This window comes from Lissotriton vulgaris, chromosome 2_1 (genome assembly GCF_964263255.1).
Source record: "Lissotriton vulgaris chromosome 2_1, aLisVul1.2, whole genome shotgun sequence".
In the NCBI taxonomy this organism is placed as follows: domain Eukaryota; kingdom Metazoa; phylum Chordata; class Amphibia; order Caudata; family Salamandridae; genus Lissotriton; species Lissotriton vulgaris.
The window spans coordinates 393549434-393570505 of record NC_141687.1 but is presented as its reverse complement, the minus strand read 5'-3'; the positions used below and the strand labels follow the sequence as shown (position 1 = coordinate 393570505).

The 21072-nt window shown below is 44.3% G+C and overlaps 1 protein-coding gene across 4 annotated transcripts in view; it reads left to right on the top strand.

Moving 5' to 3' along the window:
• The window catches only part of TRAK2 (trafficking kinesin protein 2), an 845826-nt gene that overhangs the window by 171742 nt on the left and 653012 nt on the right, over window positions 1-21072 (top strand). For all 4 annotated transcript variants that reach the window (XM_086955254.1, XM_086955252.1, XM_086955251.1 and 1 more), the window contains 3 exons: window positions 637-753; window positions 1189-1398; window positions 6275-6353. In XM_086955254.1, the coding sequence (XP_086811380.1) occupies window positions 637-753; window positions 1189-1398; window positions 6275-6353 (406 nt within the window). The remainder of the gene's footprint in view (window positions 1-636; window positions 754-1188; window positions 1399-6274; window positions 6354-21072) is intronic.

Below are 21072 nucleotides of genomic sequence, written 5' to 3'. Positions count from 1 at the left end.
TTGTTTGTACGTGAACACTGTGCCACTACCACTATTTCAAGGCTATTACATATGTTGTCTATTGAGTTTTCATTTCCAAGTTTCTGTAAATGATCAGTTAAGTTTAGGCACAGCAACCATCCAGTGCCAATCGGTGCTTATAGTGATCAGTATCATAATGCTTATTATTTATGTTTGTGTGATGTTAGCTGGGGTCTTTTACAAGTGTTAATTATTGAAGTGCTCTATGTCCCTTTCTAAATCAATTCACTCTTCTGTGTAATAAATCCAGATTCCTCTACGCATCCAATTGTCAATCAGTTACCTTATTTTTCTCTTGTGTCCTCAACAAGAGTCTTGAATCCGTTTTTTAGAGGCAGATATATGGGTTGATTTGACCAGGTGTGTCTGAAGCAGATGTCCTGCAATTTGCCGGGTTCACCCAGTGACGTGTTTAGTTTTTCTAGTTCCTCCTAAGCAAAAAATAAGGGTCCAGTTATGTTAATATTGTTCTCTTTATCCATTCCCGTTAAAAATAGCTAACTTTCATAGGCTCAGAGGGACCTGTCTTTTGATGCATGCAGGATCCATACCATCTTTGCCGTGTTAGCGCTAGGGACTTTTCCGACAGCTAACACTGTTTTTCTCTATCAACAGAGAGACCGAGATCTTGAACTAGCTGCTCGAATCGGACAGGCTCTTCTGAAGCGAAACCACTCTCTTGCTGAGCAAAATGAGTCCTTGGAAGAGCAGTTGGCTCAGGCCCTGGACCAAGTGAGTGTTTCTCATATGGAAACAAGAAAATAATACAATTTCAAGACGTTCCAGAGCCCTCTTGTATTTTTTTCTGAGGCTAGTGTTGGTTTGTTTTTCCTCTGCATGTTTTTGCCTCCTCCACCCAGATGTCTTTTTTAATAGCCAATAGTGTAAGGGGTGTGTTTCATAGTGTCCACGATACCTCCTGTGCTGATATAGTACCAATTCTGGTATTAATTTGAATCCGGCAGATCTGATCTTCAGATATCGTGCTCGCCGATGGCATGGTTGGGATATCATGCCCTCTTACTTTGCCAGTTATGCTTTCATCATACTTGGGTTCACCAACGGTCTCCGTTTTTTTTCATTTTTATGTAAGGTATTTTTTTGAAAGGCTGTCAGATGCAATTGAAGTGATTCGTACTTTTCTGTTGGTTGTGCTTCTGCATTCAGGTCAACCAACTGCAGCACGAGCTTTCAAAGAAGGACGACCTACTTCGTGTTGTCTCCATTGCCTCGGAAGAAAGTGAAACCGACTCCAGCTGCTCTACACCACTCCGCTCCAACGATTCCTTTAACGTGTCTCAGGGGCTCTTGCAGCTGGACAACCTGCAGAGCAAACTCCGGGACCTGGAGGATGAGAACTTCACACTCCGATCACAGGTACATCTCCCCCTCCTCCTCGATATAGGATTGTTGCCTTTTTTGGATGATGCCGCGGTGATGAAAAGTACATCTACAAATGTAGCCAATAAAAACAAAAGATTTGGGGTTTTTCAGAACGCGTATTCGATTAGATATTAAAAGTGAACTTGGTAATTTCTGTAACCAGCACCGTATGTTCTTTGGGTGGGTACACTGATCTCCTTGTGCATCAGTTCACAGTTGCAGTGGTCCACATTCCACAATAAGGGGGTAGCACAATCTAAGTCTTTACGCTATAGAAATCTAGTACTGCATTCCAACCGCACCAAGGCCATCTATAAATGATATTGTGAGAAAGAGGCTTCAAGAAGGAAGCTTGGAGAAGCAGCAGTGATGGGTCGACCACGACAAATGCCTGTGGGCAAATATATTTGTGAATCCAAGTACTGTTAAAAATATACACAAACGTATGATGAGCTGCCCATACTAGTAAAGCATTCCGGCTAGTGCAGCGTTTTATCTTTTAAAATCCACTTGAGTCTTCAGGACTGTAGTCATCCTTGTCAGAATGCTGAATGTACTACATTCATTAAACAGCAATTGTGATGTCCATGTGTGTGTTTTCCGACGATCGTACAATCCCATAAAGATTTGCATTCAGAAATGAAGTAAAAAGGAGCAACAAGTCCTGGCTAATATGTTTTATATAAATTACAAACTTCTAGTGATACGTAATTTTTTGCCAACCTAGGCCAAATTTACTTTACCCTCATCAGTTATTCCAGCATTAATCCCGTCTCTTACCCTAATACCCTAGTCATAATATTTAGTGCAAGCACTAACTACAACACTTACCCTAATTATAATCCAAACCCCACCTCAACCCGTAAAAATAAATCTTTTTCGGCAAAATTAAATTCTAAATACTACTTTTTTTAAAACTGTTTAATTGAGAAATTCTTTTATGACAATGTTCTTGAATAAAGTTAAGAACACATCTTTTTTTCTGTTCAACGTTTGTGTGCCACAGCTTTTCGGGGCTTTGTTACTGCAGACCTTTCACCTTCTCCCAGTTAAACAAACTCTTCAGTATTGGTTATACAATACTTAGACGCAAAACTTAAAGAACTCATAATATTCATACCTACCAAGAATCTGACATTCCATATAATTGTCAGATGTGTCCTTTTCCTGCTAATTTTTCCCTCGACATTTTGCTCCCCTTGGTGTAGCTTCTAATGAAATGATTTTTATAGCATGCACAACTAAGTAAATCATTTTGACTCCCTGTAACTCTGCATAACGTTTTAGAGAATGAGGACATTGATGATTTTGTGAGGATATCATAAACTTAAGGCAGGTGCTTCCTGCGCATATAACTCAGGATGGTGATGTGGGCTACAAAAAACTGGTAGGAATTAATGGAACACATGCGTGTGGTTTAACTTGCTGTCTTGAAGTTAACGTGGCTCAGTGGAAGAATGTGTTCCACTGTGGTTATTCAAAAGCAACTCTTAACTTGGCTTGATTCCAGTGGTTTGTCTTCTTTATTCTGTTAGGATTGCTCTACAGACCTGCGCTTCAAGAATGTTATCTTCGTGCCATTTACAGACGGAATGTGTGTCTGTCTGGTATTCTATGTTTTTTATGCCAGTTCCTATTAAGGCTTACTGTATCATATAAAGTCGTTAACCTTTGAGCCTTATTGTTAAGTGTGTTTGAGTAGTGCATTTCAAATAATAATCTTTTTCCTACGCCCACATATTTCTTTATAATCTGGTGCATAATGCACGCTGGAAAAGTACCAAAACAATGTGCTCTCAGCATGTAGAAATGAGAAGAGCAGGACCTTTGATGGGACAAAGTTTGTGTTTGCTCAGGACTTTGATCAAATATTTTTTTACTATTGGTGTTCCAGAATCCGGAAATGGGATTTAAGATCACTACATGTGGAGACTGTGGAATTCTATACCTCGGTAGCAATGTTGGCCCGACCCTTTTGAAAGCTGCTAGCCCCAGTGCAGATATTTGTACCCCAGAAACAAATTCCAGAAGGAGGAAGGTTACATTTTTGTTTATACATACTCTTGAGCCACTACTGAGGGCAGGTCTCTTCATTTCTGGTGTACCTTGATAATCTTTAGAGGACAACCAACACAATAATTGGAGTGGAAGCTTCTGTTTTTCAGGATATTTCACTTTGGACCTTAATTTCCCCTCCACAGTTTCTCTCGTTCTTTACTGCTTTGGAGGGGAAGTATTCCTTGGTCCAGAATAAAGTTACATAGACCAGATTAACAAAATAATCCATTATGCAGCCCAATTTTCACATAGATTTGCTAAAAAAAGGAATTGGATTCTGAAAGGGTGCTAAATAAATATTTTAATTGTGGTCTAAGGGTGTATTACCATCATTTCCCTTAAAAAAAGTCTAAAAACTGTAAACATAACATAATCATATGTTATAATTGAGTATCTTCTTTTAATGAGCAGGGTTACAAATGTTTACTCCAATCTTAATCCCATGCTGTACACTGCAGTGTAAGACTGATTTTAAAATCTCATATAGCAGTGCTGTTGCTCTGGTTACAGAAACGTTACAGGTTCGGACATCAAACTTGTTATTACTAATAATAGTTATCAATCAAATATATATTTTGATATCCAATCATTTTGTTTCCAAACACCAGCTTGATATTTTATGGAAATGTGTACCTTTTCTGCAAGAAGTTCAGGCTGTCTTGGAGGAAGGAGACCTTAGACTCTCCCCGTTTAGGAGATTGGAACTAGGTGTTACACCCATTATTTCCTAGTGCTGAATATGGTGGAGGCCTTAGAGGTATTTTAGATCTTCGCCAGCTCAGTCTGCGAAAGGATACATTCAGGATGCTCACACTGGCACAAGTAATTTGTTTGCGAACTCCTCGTCCAAAGGTGCGTAAGGTGTCCAGAAAGAATTAATGTCAACACGCTTGTGTGGCATTTATGTGCTGCTCCAGCCATCACTTCTGGGGCAGAACAGAGCTTCACATGGATGATGCTGAAAAATCTTCCAGATACAATTTGGTGCATGGGGATATATATGCTAATGGTGAGGAATCTGTGGTGAAATAGAGTATTCACCAGAAATAGTATAACTGAAAGTTAGTAATGTCTTTTTAGTAAATACATTTGGGGCTTGAACATAATTTGGTCTATTCAGTTAAGACCTGACTTGTCGAACATGATTAATTCTACCTTTCATGCCTGTCTGTTGCCATCTCATACCATGGATGCCCACAATATGCCAAGAATTAATACTCGTGCAAGGTTCAGCTTTATACCACCTGTGCATATGTCGTACCTTGAATGTCCAAAAGAGGCTGTGAACTGCTGCCATTATTCCAGTGTTAGCATTATATCATGATTAGGCACCATTGTGCCATGAAGGTCAACCGTATGCCTGCAATTTTCCACAGTTTTCTGGGGTCGGCATATAACAGGAGGAACATCATTAGGCCATAGATTCCCACCATATGCCACGAATCATCACCATTATGCCAGTCTTTTACCACAGGTGTGCGCCATCATGCTACAGACACCCACAGGATGTCCGGATTTATGTGTATTCAGTCTGTTACAGCATAATACCAGGGATAGGCAGGATCCATGCTATGGTCGCTCCCAATTTGTTAAGAATTGCCACTATTATGTCAGGGTCAGTGCTATATGAAGGGTGAATGCACTCCACTAAACTCACATGCATGCACAAATACACTTGCATATATAGCATTTAACAATTTTTTTTTAATGCTTGCCTTCAGCTGGCATCACAACTTCCCCCTTGGTTCTTCGACTCCTGCTGGTAGCATTTTCCGTAACATATGAGGTGCTGCATGGCATGTTCAGTGCAATTTACAGTAGAGCCTGATTAGACCCTGCACTATTAACACTATTGTTAGTGTGATGAAGGTCCCCACCTCCCGAAACGTGCCTGCTTGATGGGATGAACTTGGCATTGTTACTCTATTGACCTGTTCAGTTTGTGTTTTAGCTTCTGTTGGTCTCATGGTCATATGAACGTTGCTGCTAAAGCAGTGCTGCTCTGCTTTTGGAGTAACTTTTAGTAGCGCAAGGAAATAGACGTTGGGCTGCGCCCAAGTGGATGAGCTGTCCATGCAGGCAGACCTGGCTGTTTGCACACACTGGAGGCTATGTTGCCTAAACCTAAATGTCACGGAAGGCACAAAGGTGCCCATTTCTCATTTCATAATCTTGCAAATGTTCTACTTCAGTGAATCCTCTTAAAAACTAGGGATTCCTGAAATGACCGCATACAGTGAAGCAGGGAGTTATTTACATACACCAGTAGTGTAATAGTAGTTTCATTGTCTACTGGTCTTTGATAGGTATTTACTGGCCATCTCGTACTATTCTGAACATGCTCATTGTGCTGGTCGAGATGATCCTTCCCTTTGGGTCCAGTGGTGCTGGAGAGCAGGAAGTGTATGAAGGAAAACTATAAGGGCCCATTCACAGGAGCAACGTTACATGAGTCTGCGGACGTTAGGCATTCTGAGAATATTTTTGTATTTGATGGCTACTTCTGGCCTACTATGCAACCTATGAAAAATGACAAAGTCCTCCTTGATCAAAGTTTATTAAGGAATTTTTTAATCATGCTCTCTTCATTGATATGGAATGTATAGCTTTAGTTTGGAAAATCATTTTCATAGATAATGCCCCACACCAGAGTATCCTTAAATTGCCCTCACTCACACAACTTAACACCAGTTGTTTAATTTAAGCAGCTCATGCATTTCGTTTTATATCTTACATTTTAACTGTTTGCACTACTAAGTCTTAACGGGACTGCTACAAATTCCTATATAGATCTATTTACCATCCTTTGCAGGCTTGCCACCTCAAGACTGAAACCATCACTTATGAAGAGAAGGAGCAGCAGCTGGTCATGGACTGCGTTAATGAGATCAGTAAGTGTCCCAAGTTATTCAGCATATTACCGATATTAAATCTTTAGGGTTTACTTTTCCAGTACTACTTTAGACTGGTATGCATCCAAAGGTAAGCTCAAAGAGGCCAACATGGCGTCCTCATTTTCTTTGCTGTTCTATTAAATCGGATGTTGAAATGGGGTATCAGATCATATTCATATGTGAAGAGATGGGGCAACTTACAATTGGGAATGGGAAATAATGGGATACGCGGATGGCTGTGGGTAAATATCAATCGTTGGAGAAGGATATGTGAGCAAATACATATTTGAGTGGTGAGAAGACTGGAAACTCACTTGCTACTCAGCAGTATATCTCCACTCAGCAGAGATAAGTAGGAGAGAAGTCAGGTAGCATATGGACACTCCTCTCCGCAGAAAGGAGTGGGCGGCATGCGTCTACAAGTAACACTCTTTAAAAGCAATCACAGTCCTACAGAGGGATTACACCGCAGCACATTTGATTCTTCGACAAAGAAGTGAAGAAACGTTTGGGGCATGGTGGGGTTGGCAGGCAGCAAAATATACGCTATTGTTGTTTTAATTGTATAGATACCAAATATTCATATACTGTGAACATCAGTTGAAACACTTAGAATCTTCTACAGAAATTAATGTAATAACTGCAGGGTTAACGTACGAAAACTGCCCAAAATAGTGTGAAGTGTATATAAATGTTTCTCAATTTATGATTAGGGCTCTCGGTTTCATGGTATTTATTTTTTTGTCATTTCCATAGGAATCCATATTTATTTTTTGTCAACTTTATCTGTATTTATCCATATTTATTATGGGTTTTGTGAGAAAAGTAAAGCTGAAACTGGTATATTTCCAGATTTATTTAACCAAAAAATATGGCGTCATGCTTGAATGCCTGCTAGGCTTCAGTGATATGAACACCCCCAGAAGGTAAATCAATGCACTTAGATGAAAATATGCTCATTTCAGTCTCCGCCTTGTGCGTATCTACTGCTGTTTAAGCCTCTTTACTAAAATGTCTTTCTTTTTTAATCCCCTTACCTATCAATCCACTCATTTATTGGCCTGGCAGTCATGGCAAAGTGTATTAAGAATTACTCAACAAGCACCCAATTTACATTTTTATCCACATTTAAAAATACATACAGACAAGAAAAACATGGTTTTCTGTCTGTATTTATCTGTAAAAATCAGTAAAAGCGGAAAACAGGGAGCCTTATTTATAGTTGATGGCATTCCCTACAGTTATTTAGTTGTCTTTATTTATTTGTAAGGTTTTATATAGCGCTATCTAGACCCAGAGTTATCAGAGCGCTTTACAGGAGCAGGCAAAAAATAACAGAACCAGTTCTGGACAGAATTAACTAAAGTTAAATGACAAATCTCAGTCTGGAGAAGGCAGAAAAGTGAGTATAATATACATTTCAAAGATAAGATGGAGGTAAACGATTCAGGTCATACAATAAATGCATTCCATATGCTTGGAGCATTACCAGAGAAGGAGCGGGTCTGGGTGGATTTCTTTTTTAGTAACGGGGAAACAAGTAGGAGAGCCGAGGAGCCACTCGTCAGTCTGGAACAGACCGCTTTTTTGAGCTTGTTTGTTAAGTAAGTCGCAGATGAGAATGAACGGCTTTGTGGGTGATGCAGGCAGTCTTGTAGATGCATCTTCCTTCAATGGCGAGCCAATTAAGTGATTTGAGGGCAGGCAAAATGTGGTCATAACGTTTGTAGTCGGTAATGAGCTTAGCAGCCAAGTTAAGCACTGCTCTAAGGGGGGACAGGTGGGCTTTAGGGGTTCCAGTAAGAATAGCGGTTCTGTAGTCCAATTTAGAGAGGACTAGCGATTGGACAACCCATTTGAAGTCGTCTTGAGGGATGAAGGATTTGATTTTCTTGAGGTGTCAGAGTGAATAATGCTCCTTTGGCGGTGTTATTTATATGGTCTTTGAGTGCAAGATTTTTATCCAGAATGAAATCAAGGGATTTGGCCACGTTAGATAGGGTGAGCGGACAATTGAGGTCCGAGATTCAGCCTTGGATGGGGAGACGGTTGCTTTTGGGGGAGAAAATAATAATTTCCATTTTGTTCGGGTTCAGTTTAAGATGGTTGGAGTAAAATAAGGATTGACTCTTGCTCTGAGTGTTGTTTAGATGAATTCCATCAGAATGTGATTTGATTTTGAGGGACTCCCAGGGAGACAGGGGTAGGATTAGAGAGACAGGAGTTGATTTTTATTTGTTGAGTTCGGTGCTGGAGGTAGGAAGTGAACCAATTAAGGACCGTTCCATTAAGGCCAGCGCGGACTTTGAGAGATTCCAGTAAGGATGAGTGATTGACTGTATCGAATACTGCTGAGAGATAAGAAGGATAAGAAGGCAAGCCTCTCCATTATCTAGGGAGTGGTGAATGTCATCAGCAATGTTCAGCATGGTGGTTTCTGTACTATAGCCTTTCCTGAAACCAGATTGAAAGGAGTCAAGTAGGTTGTATTTGCCGATGTGGTTGTCGAGTTAAAGTAAAGCACATTTCTCCAAGGTTTTAGCTACAAGTGAGAGGTTGGAGATGGGACGAAGGGTGCTTGGATCATTAGGGTCAGCATTAAAGTTTTTAAGAATGGGAGGGATTTGCCCGAGTTGGAGGGAGATTCATGGACGCACCCTGTGCCAAAAGTGGTGTTAATGATTTTAGTCCAACATGGAGTAATGATGTGGTTAAGGTTAAGAAATAGTTTAGAGGGGAAGGGGTCTTTGGTGTACGAGGTAGACTTTTATTTAGTGATGATATTAAAGACTTCGAGCTCAGACATAGGATTGAAATTAGACCAGCAGGCGTTATTTTTCAATTTCTGTATTTCCTTAATGTTTATAAAGCAAACAAATTAGAAATATAAATCAAAAGGACTTGGTCCTTTCTCACATTTCTCCTTGGCTTCTTAGTTCTTTCAGATGTTACGGTCTATGTTCCCCTTCCAAGCATCTCATCAGTCAACTTCCCTGTGTTATTTGCTCCCTCGCGCCTTACCTCAGCCTGTTCCTTTGCTTAATGAATACAAGAGTTTCTGGTAGTTGGCTAATGTGTATAAATTGAAAATAAATCAGTGTGTGAGGGGTGAGGTTGGGAAGCTGCAATAAAAAAAAATATATTCAATTTTTGCAGAAAATAATTATAGTCCCAGGTTCCCTCTCTGGAACACATGGTGTGATCCCATAAACTACACTGTGTCTGTGATTTGAAACCAGCTGCACCTAGTTATAGACTGCTATAAAGGTAGGTTTGTAGACATCCTATGCCTATGTTAGACTTGATGTTTGCAACTTGTTTTTCTACAGTGTGGATTCACAAAACATATTTTGACTCCCACCTAGTCCACAATGTACCAGAACTAAGACTCTGATTGTTTTCTTGCAACATAGGGGTGGACGTTTGAGTTCCAGGGCCAACGTGTTCTTCGCCAAATACTTTCAGGATCAGCTTTCTACTTTTTCCAACCCCAATGTAGAAAATAATTCCTATATATCCTGAACCCTTTTATAAGACTCTTCACTAATGTTGAGAGGCCACTTTCGGCACTCTGCTTTCAACATATCGCAACTGGACACCCCAACCAACAATTGGCACTATCTGAAAGAGACTATTAGTTATATGTATTCCTCACCTTAGAATTACCACCAGGCGTAAGACTGGATCCAGAGAATTATTTCTTCAGCAGTACTCCTGCGCATCAGTAGGTGGCGTCGGTCGACTCCTCGTTCGTCGTTGGCATCGTGGTCGCTGGAATGACGTTGCGGTATCCACTTAGATTCCGCCACGGCGCGCTGATGTCAGTTCTTTCTTTTTCTGGACCAGCCAGTGCAGACCTGGAGAGACCGGTACCTCAAGTCAGTTTTTGACTATTTTTGTGACTTTTTGTCGACATCTTTTCAAGTTGTCACAACTCCTGGTGCACAGGAATGTCATCTCAGCGGACCTGCTTTAAGCCTTGTGGCTCCTGCCACAAGCTAATGTCTGTGACGGACCCCCATCTCATGTGCCTATGGTGTCTGGAGCTCGACAACAACCCGAAGTTGTGCTTCGACTGCGGGGCCATGGCCCCAAAGTCTTTGCGGGAGCGGTCCCGAAAGCTTCTGGAGGCCCGGCAGTCTGCTCCGCACCGCTCGAGAGGGAGGTTGCCGGACCGGTCGCGGAGTCATCACCACCACTCCTCGTTGAAGTCTTCATCTGGGGTAAGTCGAAGCACAAAAAGAAGGTGAAGATGCATCGTCTCTCTCGCGTTCTCCCTGTCCGATGGCCGACACAACGCGGGTTATGGAGGGTAGTTGCACGGCTCCGCCCACAGAGCCTGTTGGGTTGGCTCCGAGCCTCCCTCCTTTTCCAGCAGCCGGGGCGACCCCTCCCAACTTCGTAGCTTTTATGAAGCCCTCCACTCTATCTTTGGGCAGCCGGACTCAGTCGTGTGCCTTCTGGCCCCGCAAACTCGGCTGTGGGTTCTAGGAATTCGATGCCAGCGGCTTTGGCTCTGGTGCCGCAGGGCCCCTTGGGGTCCAGGCCTGGATCCGGATCGATGCCGGTAGACCTTAAACGAACCCATTGGCGCCCCCTCTGACGCCGGTTGTGTCCCCAGCCGACGTCAACCCCAGCTTCCCCCTTGATGTGGACAAGGAGCCGGACCGACATCGACTGATACTTTTGTACCTTTGTTCTCCCGGGGTGTTCTCTATCGCCCTGAGTGGCTACCAGAGGAGGGTGAGGAGGACTAGGAGGGGTCTGTGGACCCTCTGGCAGACCAGTTGGAAGAACCAGACTGTAGAGAGCAGTTGGGTGAGGCCTGTGGTCTGGACATCTCACCAGTCCTTGGTATGCTGTTCCCCTCCCTACCGTGGCTACAGAGGAAGGTGCATCATACGCAGTGGTGCTGTGTAGGGCGTCTGAGGCCTTAAACCTTGAGCTTCCTATGATGGCGGTCAGGACTAACCTCCTGACCAAGGTGCTCCAACCAGCAGCGGCCTCTTCGGAGCCCCTGCTGCCGTTCAATGAGGCCCTCAAGGACATCCTTTTGGGCACTTGGTCCAATCCCAACACAGGGGCTCCTGTGGATAGGATGATTGCCTGACACCACCGCCCACCTCTGGGCGACCCCATTTTCATCTCCCAACACCCCACCCTCGAGAGCTTGGTGGTCCAATCCTCAACTTCCAAGGGCGCTTTCCCTACCGCTCCACCGGATAGGGAATCCAAGAAGATGGACCATCTTGGAAAGAAAATGTTTTCTTCCTCCAGCTTAGGCCTGCAGTTGGTGAACACTGCATGTCTCTTGGGCCGTTACTCCTATTCTGTGGGACACAGTCGCGCAGGTGCTGCCACAGTGCCCGGAGGAGGCCCGGGCTGTGTTCTCCCATGCAGTTGCTGAAGGGTGAGACGCAGCAAAGTTCGCCATACGATGTGGGCTAGACAACAGTCCTCCCACGCCCCTTCTGCAGCAGCCTCCAGGCCCTCCTTCTCCGATGTTTCAGGGCAACCATTCGCCAGTGGGCGGCAGGACTCGTCATCACCTACACCACTGGCTCAACATCACATCGATCAGGTAGGTTTTCCAGAAAGTCAGAAGGGGCTACTCCCTCCCCTTCGAGACTACCCCTTCTTCCTTCTTCTATGCCACCTCAATTCCATTGCATGTCGGAGGATCACTTGGCCCTTCTCCACCAGGAAGTTACGCCTCTCTTGGCCATCGAGCGAGTTCCTGCCCCAGAAGTAGGTCTTGGTGGTTATTCCCACTACTTTCTGGTGCCCAAGAACGACAAGGGCCTGCTTCCTATCTTGGATTTGAGGAACATCAACCGCTTCCTCCGGAAGGAGCAGTTCAAAATGTTGACATTGGCTCAGGTCCTGTCTGCCCTCGACCCTGGAGACTGGATGGTAGCCTTGGACTTGCACGGCACTTATTTTCACATCCCCGTCCAGCCGGCCCACTGGCGTTAACTACGGTTCACGGTAGGCCACGAGCACTTTCAGTTGACTTGCTCCCCTTTGGCCTAACCAGCGCCCCTCGGGTGTTCACGAAGGTGATGGTCGCAGCTCATCTGCGCAGATCAGGGGTTCCAGTATTTCCCTATCTCAACGACTCGCTGTTGAAGGCAGGCTCGCCCGAGGCTGTCGTCTCCCACCTTGTGCAGTGGTGGATAACGAACCAGGATTGGATCAACTGCAGCTCCCTCTCCCTTACCCTGTCAGAATTCACAGTGGTGACAGATGCATCACTTCTGGGTGGGGCGGACACATGGGAGAGGCAGAGATCAAAAGCCTCTGGTCTCCGGCGGAGTCTGGGCTCCACATAATCCTTTTGGAGCTTCGGTCGATCAGTCTTGCACTGAAGGCATTCATTCCTTCTGTCAAAGAGAGAGTAGTGCAGGTGTTCACAGACAACACCACCGCCATGTTGTATTGCAACAAACAGGGCGGGTGGGGTCGTGGACCTTATGTCAGGAGGCACTTCGTCTCTGGAAGTGGCTGGAACATCTGGGCATGTCCCTGAACGCCAAGGAAGACTAACTGAGCCGCCGGTGCATGATGGATCACTCATAGGTGGTGCAAAGCCTCTTTCAGCAGTGGGGACAGCCTTGGTTAGATCTATTCGCCACCAAAGAGAACGCGCAATGTTTGCAGTTCTGTGCTTTGGAATTTCCAAGGCGGCACTCGCTAGGTGACGCTTTTTGTCGCAATAGGAGTTGCGGTCTTCTATACGCCTTTCCGCTTATACCACTTATGCCCAGAGTGCTGAAGAAGATCAAGCACGTCCGGGCCCAAGTCATTCTTGTGGCCCCAAACTGGGCATGAAGAGTCTGGTAACCCGAGCTTCTGCACATAGCCATCGATCCTCCGATCAGACTGCCCCTTCGGGAGGATCTTCTGTCGCAGCAGCTGGGGACGGTCCGCCACCTGATCCTGTCAAGCTTCCACCTCCTTGCGTGGAGCGGCTGCAGTTGACAGCTTTCGACCTTCCTCCTGAAGTCTGTAACTTTATCTTGGAGTCCCTTTCAGATAAGCAAGTTATTTTCCTTCGGTAACGATCTATCTGTAAGAGACCTATATTAATTATGGATTCCTCACCGCCCCACCCATCCTCCCCGTTCTGCGAACTGACTTCTAGGGTAAGGGACTCCCTTTCAGGGCCCTAGTTTTTGTGGACCAGTGGTCAGTTTCCTGCATGGCTCTGTGCTTCTGGCATGGAATGTCATGTAAAGAACTGACGTCCGCGGGCAGCTGTGGCGTCTAACTAGATACTGCAACGTCATTCTGGCAACCATGACGCCAACAACGAAAGCGAAGTCGACAGAAGCTACCTACCGACATGCAGAGGTACTGCTGACGAAAAAAATTCTCCGGATCCAGTATGACGTCTGGGGGTAATTCTAAGGTGATGAATCCATAACTAATAAATGTCACTTAAAGATATACCGTTACCAAAGGTAAGTAACTTGTTCGACAAGAAGTCAGTGTTTTTCAAGTCGTGTTCCATGGGATGACTGTGAGGGTCTTGTGGAGCAGAATCCTTTACCAATGTTGCCATAGGCACAATGCCAAGTGCCCCAGATCTGATCTCCAAAATGTATGCAATTTGTGTCTTTCACCGGAACATGACAGAGCCCCCTGTGACTCTTGCCGAGCCTTATGCTGCAACACAACCCTCCAACACCAATGAGATTTGAGTTGCGTTCTTCATAAAATGCAATGATACGCCTCTTTCGAAACTCCTGACCTCTTCGAGCAAGAAGATCTGTTCAACACCTGGGTAGAGAAAGCAGGCCATTCTGGCATTCTAGCTGACCAGGGTGGTGAGAGCCCAGAGATGGTGTCCTCCAAAGCCATTGATGATGAGCAGGAGGCAGCAAAGCACCTAGCCCTAAAGTACTCGGGACCAAAGACCAGCTTGACGCCTAGGGCCCAGTCATGCTGTTGACACACTAAGGCCAGTCACCTCGACCTCCAAAGAGTCTGCAGACTGAGGCTAAGCACTACTCCAGATGGACCACATTGCACCAGGACAATGATTGCACCCTATATAGTTGTTGTTTGTAATGGCACTCGGCAATGCCTTTTTTCATCACTGACACTGTTGCACTACAGAAGCCAATTGTTTGCATCCAAGGACTAGAATTGCCTCACTCAAGACACAAAAGCCCTGTTTCACTGCCAGTTGCTTCAGAATCAACCTGGACCAGAAGAGTTCGAGGGCAGGTTATAAGAGAATGAATTGTGAAGGGATTGAGGTATGGAGAATGCACCTGTCTGGTTCCACTCTAAATGCAACAGCGGGTTCCTGTGCTCACAGCAGGATAGGGTCTGCAATCTTAATTTTCCAAGGAGCCATGAAGAATCTAACTGTTCAACCTGCAAGACCTGTATATATGAGAAGGCCATCCATTATAGGAGGTAACTGTGGTGGGCACACTGCAAGATAAAGCATCAAAGCTCTCCTGAGTCATTGACTGAGCAAGGTGTTGAAGATGGTAATTGTACTTACTCTGACAGAATACGTGGAAGCCCATCCAGTAACCCAGGAGGCCACATGGAGTTTAGAATATGTGTCGTTAAAAGACTGAAACTTTGGATAGCAACCAGGGAACCCCAGGGAAGGACTCACCAAAGACACACTGCACCAAAACTTTCCACAGCATCCGATGATCTTCCTTCTAGGGTTCGACTTTGACAGGTGTCTCAACACCCAGGCAAGGATAGGAATAGAGAGAGCTGAGCCTCAAGCCCTGAGATGACCTCTAAATGCCTTGTTAGCCAGCAACATCCACTTTGCTCAAGACTGCTCGGCCTTGAAAACGCATCTTGCCTCCAGAAAGGTGTCCACACCAGCCAGTCAAGCCTCGAAGCCAAGAACCCCTGTCAGCACCCAGATTTGAGATACTGGCTTCAGAACCGAGGTCAACATCAAAGTTTGCTTCAAAATCTGCCTTTATACGAGCTTCAACCCCTAGCGAGCCTACTCCGTACAGAAACAAGTCAATCCTAATATTAGATGGAGAATGATTTATATTGATCCTGTCACAGAAGACACTTGCCCTTCCCTCACAGGAGACGCTAGAAGGAAAAGTACACCAAAAGAAAAAAAGGCTCATGTTTGAAGAGGCTGAATCTGAGGAATACTGATCTTTCACAGAACTAAAGAGTTCTAGGTCTGGAGACCCTAGCCTGCCCCCTCGCAAGCACATTCACTATACACAGACTCCGACACCACCATGGTTTAGAGCTTCCAGAACTATTTGAAGAGCCCATCCCTTCAGATGATGGAAATTACCACTGACATGGCTATAGCATGGACCCCAAGGAAGACTCCTCATTAGAACCCTTTGCAATAACACCTTGCCCACCAGTGGATACTACAGCAAACCATATGGTTATCCAAAGCCTGGCTGACCATCACAAAGAGGATTTTACGGTGAAGATGCTCTCAAAGAAAGAGGGCTCTGTTCAGTTTCTTCTCATGCTAAAAAGTATTACCAGGTGTGCAACAGAAAACTTTAGGATACAGTGAAAACCAGGGTTATCACCAAGAGAGTGGAGAAGAAATGCAAGGCAGCATCAGAAGGGAACATGTACCACCAGATTTCCTGGTTGTTTGAGGTCAGTGAGAGGACGTTCACCTAGGGCAGTGGCAATACCTCAACGCTGGAGAGAACAAGCCAGAAAAGTGCTACACTTGGCAAGAGAGCAGCTTTTTTTTTAGTATTTCACAGAACAGGTACATTCATTTTGTCATTAAAAGTCCTAGGTGGACGTTACATGGTTTTGCAATCTTTACTTGGGAACTTGGTTGGTGTTACAAACATTGCGTGGTGCTTTCTTGAGCGTGTCCATCTGGAGCCCTCTGTGTTGTCCATCAGGGGTTAGTTGGAGATAGAATAGTGTAGTAAGAGAATAGAAGAAGAGCGAGATAGGGTGCAAGAAGTGATGCTTCGCTCTGAGCCTAGTCTGAGTGGTGTAGCATGTGGGTGTGCTGCTACCCGTAAGGGAGCCCTGGTGAAATCAGGGTGGGTCATATGATTCAAGGAAAATATCCAGTGGCTTCCACATCTCCCTAGATGGGAGTTTCCACTGTGAGTTTTGCAGGGCAGTGCTATCTGCGCCTCTGAGGTATGTCACCCAGTTAAACCAGCATCTATGATGTCTTAGCGGTCTCCTTCCAGTTGGCCAGGACCAGGTTGACCGGTGCAATCAGAAGTAGGTCTAGGAGGTCTCTGTCTTGTTGTGTGTTATTACTGCAGAAGGAGAAGCTTGCTTATCTATCCTATAGCTCAAGACAGTCATAAATTCAAATGCAGTGCTTCGTTTTCTCCCTTTAAGAGTTTGAATTTCAAACATGATACTAAGATGCTTCTACTCTCGGCCTCATTAGGAAAGAAATACGAGCAGAAGTTAGTGTTTAAGGTGTTGGGACATTGTGGGTTTCGAGTCCATGTCTTCATGAATCCCCCTGACCCCCACCTATGGACTGACCCCCTTTATTCCAGTAAACAAAACGCAGCCCAGCTGCTACATAGCCATATGATGTACAGCTTTAGAGCCCTCAAGAATCCCAAGTTACTAGTGTTAATACAGGTAAGCAACTTTTCCCTTTCCAAATTCTGTAGTCCTGAAGTAAGCATCTTGGTGAGTCAACATTATTCTCTTTAAAAATGGTTTGCTTTTTTTGGAGTGTATAGTCGTGACACGGAAATAAACAAGCACTGATAAACCAATAGGCACATGTTGGCATGGATCTATCAAACACAAATATGTGACCTGTAGACCTGCCTAACAAAGCTCCCAGTGCCATCAGACCAGCACAGTAAGATTTGGACACAAATGCAGAAACGCATGCAGCTCCACTCAACACACAGGCAGCACACAAACTGATACACCTAGCTGCCTTATAAACTGAACATACAAAGGTCGACTACTAATAGTTTTCTATTAATCTTTAGCTTGTGTGAGTAAGCAGTCAAATTGAGGTGTAGACTGAAGTTGGCAGATCCAGGTCCATGTAATCCTTGACCTCTTCTTCCAGTGAACAGAGTAAAAAATCAGGTGTGTGCGTTACAAGTGGCAGCGAAAACTCAGTGTGTCGCCCAGCAGCAGTCCGTTCAATAACTATTCTCAGTCTTTTTCCCACGCAGATAGATTACAAAAGGCGGAGTCGCCACTCTTGGTTGCTGAAATGGGGCTGGGTCCCCTGTAGGGTGCAGGAGGGTACTCCTGGATCAGAATAATATGCGTAAGGAAAACGAAATAATCCCTGTCCATTTGATTGCGCAGCGCATCTATTTTACTCCAAGCTACACAGATTGGTCTTGTCCTTAGTGTGAAAATCACATAGATTTGCTATTAATACAAAGTTTTGTTTTCCATTTCCATCACATAATGGCGTTGTCGGCATAAGCAAGCATAATTCACTTTCCAGTCATATTGGATGTGGGTAGGTTGTGCTTGTGAATGCACACTACTTCATCGTGATATAAATAAACGCACGTCATGCACACTAGTGAAAAAGAAAATTCCATATTTGATCAACATAACGTTGTAAGGTAATGACTGCGGGAAATACAGGAAGTAGAATGACCCTAACCCAGGTTGTATGAATGTTGTCAGCGGCCTTATGGATTTGGTGAAGATATGGTCTGTCTGCGGTGGCCATTGATACAGAAGAGGGACGCATTTGTTTGCGAACTTAATCATTTCTTTCTGGATAGAAAAAAATCAAGGAAACCGTGGTCCTCCTTCAGTGTCTAAACGTCTCGACTCTGGAACTGTGTGCATCACAGTCCTTCTTACTAGAAGTGGAAGCAGAGGGAAGAATGCGCGATGAATAACGGATACCCTCTGATGACCAGGTTACCCAAGTAAGCAGTAATCCGTCCCGCCATCGGAAGAATGACAGAATGAATAAATCGCCGATCTCGGGCCTCGAGCTGGTTTCTTGGAGATCAGGACATGATTGGACAGTGGAGTTTGCAACTCGTTGAGCTGTCCTGCTGCTTTGAATCTCCAACGCAGCATTCGAAAAGGAGAGGCCGAGGGTGAAACAAAGAGGACTATTTTATAAAGTGTCTATAAAGAGATATAAAGACAGTGGTACTCCACAAATATTCCTGGGTTGCCTTGAGACCGCATTCCATGAGAGAGAAGCGTCCATGGAACTGGTTTCAGTCGTGTTTTCAAGTCGGGCACCCTCTCCCCTGATTCTGTGTTCCAGTTCACAACCCACGCCCTTGGAAGGATGCTCGGAAACAGATTTATAATGTTTGTCGAAGGTTGGGAAATGAGCTCGCAGTTTCAAGGCTTCTCCGTTCTTGCACGCAGCCTGCTCATTACGTTGGCCAGGTTTATTTTTGCAACACACAATATACACGTACTGTTATGAAATATTTTACTGTGATCTAGCCAACTTAAATACCATGAACTTACCTTTCCCCGACCTTTTTTATGCAACAGGTCCCATCAAATGCAGCTTCGAATTGGAACATGTGCTATCTTATTTAAATTGCTTCATTCTATTGTAAAGCTCTCCGACACCTTTTGGTAATGTTTGCGCTATTTGAAATTGTATTAAATAAAAAAAAAAAATCCCCAAGACCCTTTGAACACCATGATGTTTCAAAGTCTGACATGGGCAATAAAGACCAAACGTCTGTCCTGCCAACCGCACGGTTGAAAGGAGCAGGTGCACAATTACCCCAACCCAGAAACATGCTGCTTGCATACCTCCCTCAAAGCAATACATTGCGTTTGATGCACCCCTGTCCCGTCACATTTTTTGTATTTTAAAAGGATTTGATATGATTTAATGCTTCAAATATGCATAAAATGCATAAAGTCAAGCTTTGTTAAATATCACAGTGGGTCGTTTCCCTTCAACTGGAAATCCTATTTAAGAATAGTAATTTAGATTTTTCTCTTCATTTAAGCGGTTAAAGCAGTGGAAATGTCCTATGATCTTTTTTTCCTACGATAGCATGCATGGCCTGTTCCACTGAACCAATTTAGTTCCAATGTAATGATTATGTAAGGGCTAGCATTATCCGTTATTATTCCACTCTTTAGCGTGTTCAAAACAAGCACTGGAAAAAACAGTAAGTCTCACCTATGCAAGAGCTATCGAATTTGTCATTGTCTTGTAGCCTTTCATCGTGCAGTAGCGTGACTGCTTATGTAGCATGGCTGATAGAATAGCAGCCAGCGCTGACCACGAGTGGAACTGACCTGGTTTCTTAGTATGGGATTATTCTCTGCCATCACAAAAAAACCTTTTCAGGAACAGTCGACAATTGCAACTTGTCCGCCAACTTGAACAACAAGAAATTAAAATGCGCATGTATGCACCAATATTTTTAAAATGGGACATGAAGTCGGCGCCAAAAAGGCCCGGCAGATCAGGGGTGTGGCAAACACAATGCGGAAGGGGGGAAGAAGGTGCATAGAAAAGTACCTCTGAAAGCGGCGAGCAGTGGAAGGGCCCTGCGCATGGGAAGCAGTACTAGGGTCATGCTGCACTGTAGGGTCTAACGCACAAAGAGAAAGTGAAGCTGGCACTCCCTGAACCACGAGAAGCAAGGAATGAGTGATGGCAAAGCCAACCAATGGTAATCAATAGGTGGTTTCTAGGCCCTGTGTAAGTAGACAAAAAGTCTCTCAAGCAACAGCACATGCATAGTCTTTATATATATATATATATATATATATATATATATATATATATATATATATATATATATATATTCCATCATACCATGCTCATACGATTGACACGAGTATAGTGCATGCGGATGGACTTAGAGCTGTGGAGTTCTTTCTGGGCAGGCGACCCATAGAGTTGGTTGAGCACAACAAAATGTTGCTAACTATGATCAGTTTCTGTCTGCACCATAACTACTTCATGTTCCTAAATCGATATTACCAACAAGTCAGGGGTGTTGCCATGGGGGCCTGTTTCTCTCCCAGTTACGCATGTCTCCACATGGGGTACTGGGAGAGACAGGTCCTCAGAGGCATTCACCATGACACCTGTACCCATCATATCATCAGATGGTACAGGTATATCGATGATATCCTTATGTTTTGGCGTGGGACACGTGAAGAGGCAGTCAATTTCATTGAAACCTTAAATTCCAACTCATTTAATTTGTCTTTCACGTCTCACATCAGCCAGCAGGTGGCACACTTTCTTGATGTTACATTAGAGGTCAGCCAGGGCAGGCTTGAAACTAAGCTGTATAGAAAGCCCACATCGGGCAATACCATCTTGCATGCGGGAAGTCATCACCCCCCACATTTGATCAGAAGCATCCCCTACGGGGAGATGCTTAGAATCCGTAGGGTGTGTAGCACGGACTCCCACTGCAAAAGCGCACAGGCTGCTAGCAAAGAAAGATTCTTGCACGCGGGTACAGCGAGCAGCTAATAGATACAGCCATTAGAAAAGCCAATGCATTGTCACGCACTCAAGCACTGACCCACAGGAAAGTGCAGAAAAACACTGTTGCCAACACAGAGCCCCCTATCAGGCTTATCTGGACCTACAATAGTCAGCACGGGGCGCTCAGAAAGATTATCAACCAATACTGGAATCTTATCAAATTAGATCCAGTTATTGGCGAGCACATGCCTAACAAACCAGCTATTGCATACAGGAAGGCATTCTCTTTGCAGGATGCGCTAGTTAAGTCTAGCCCTG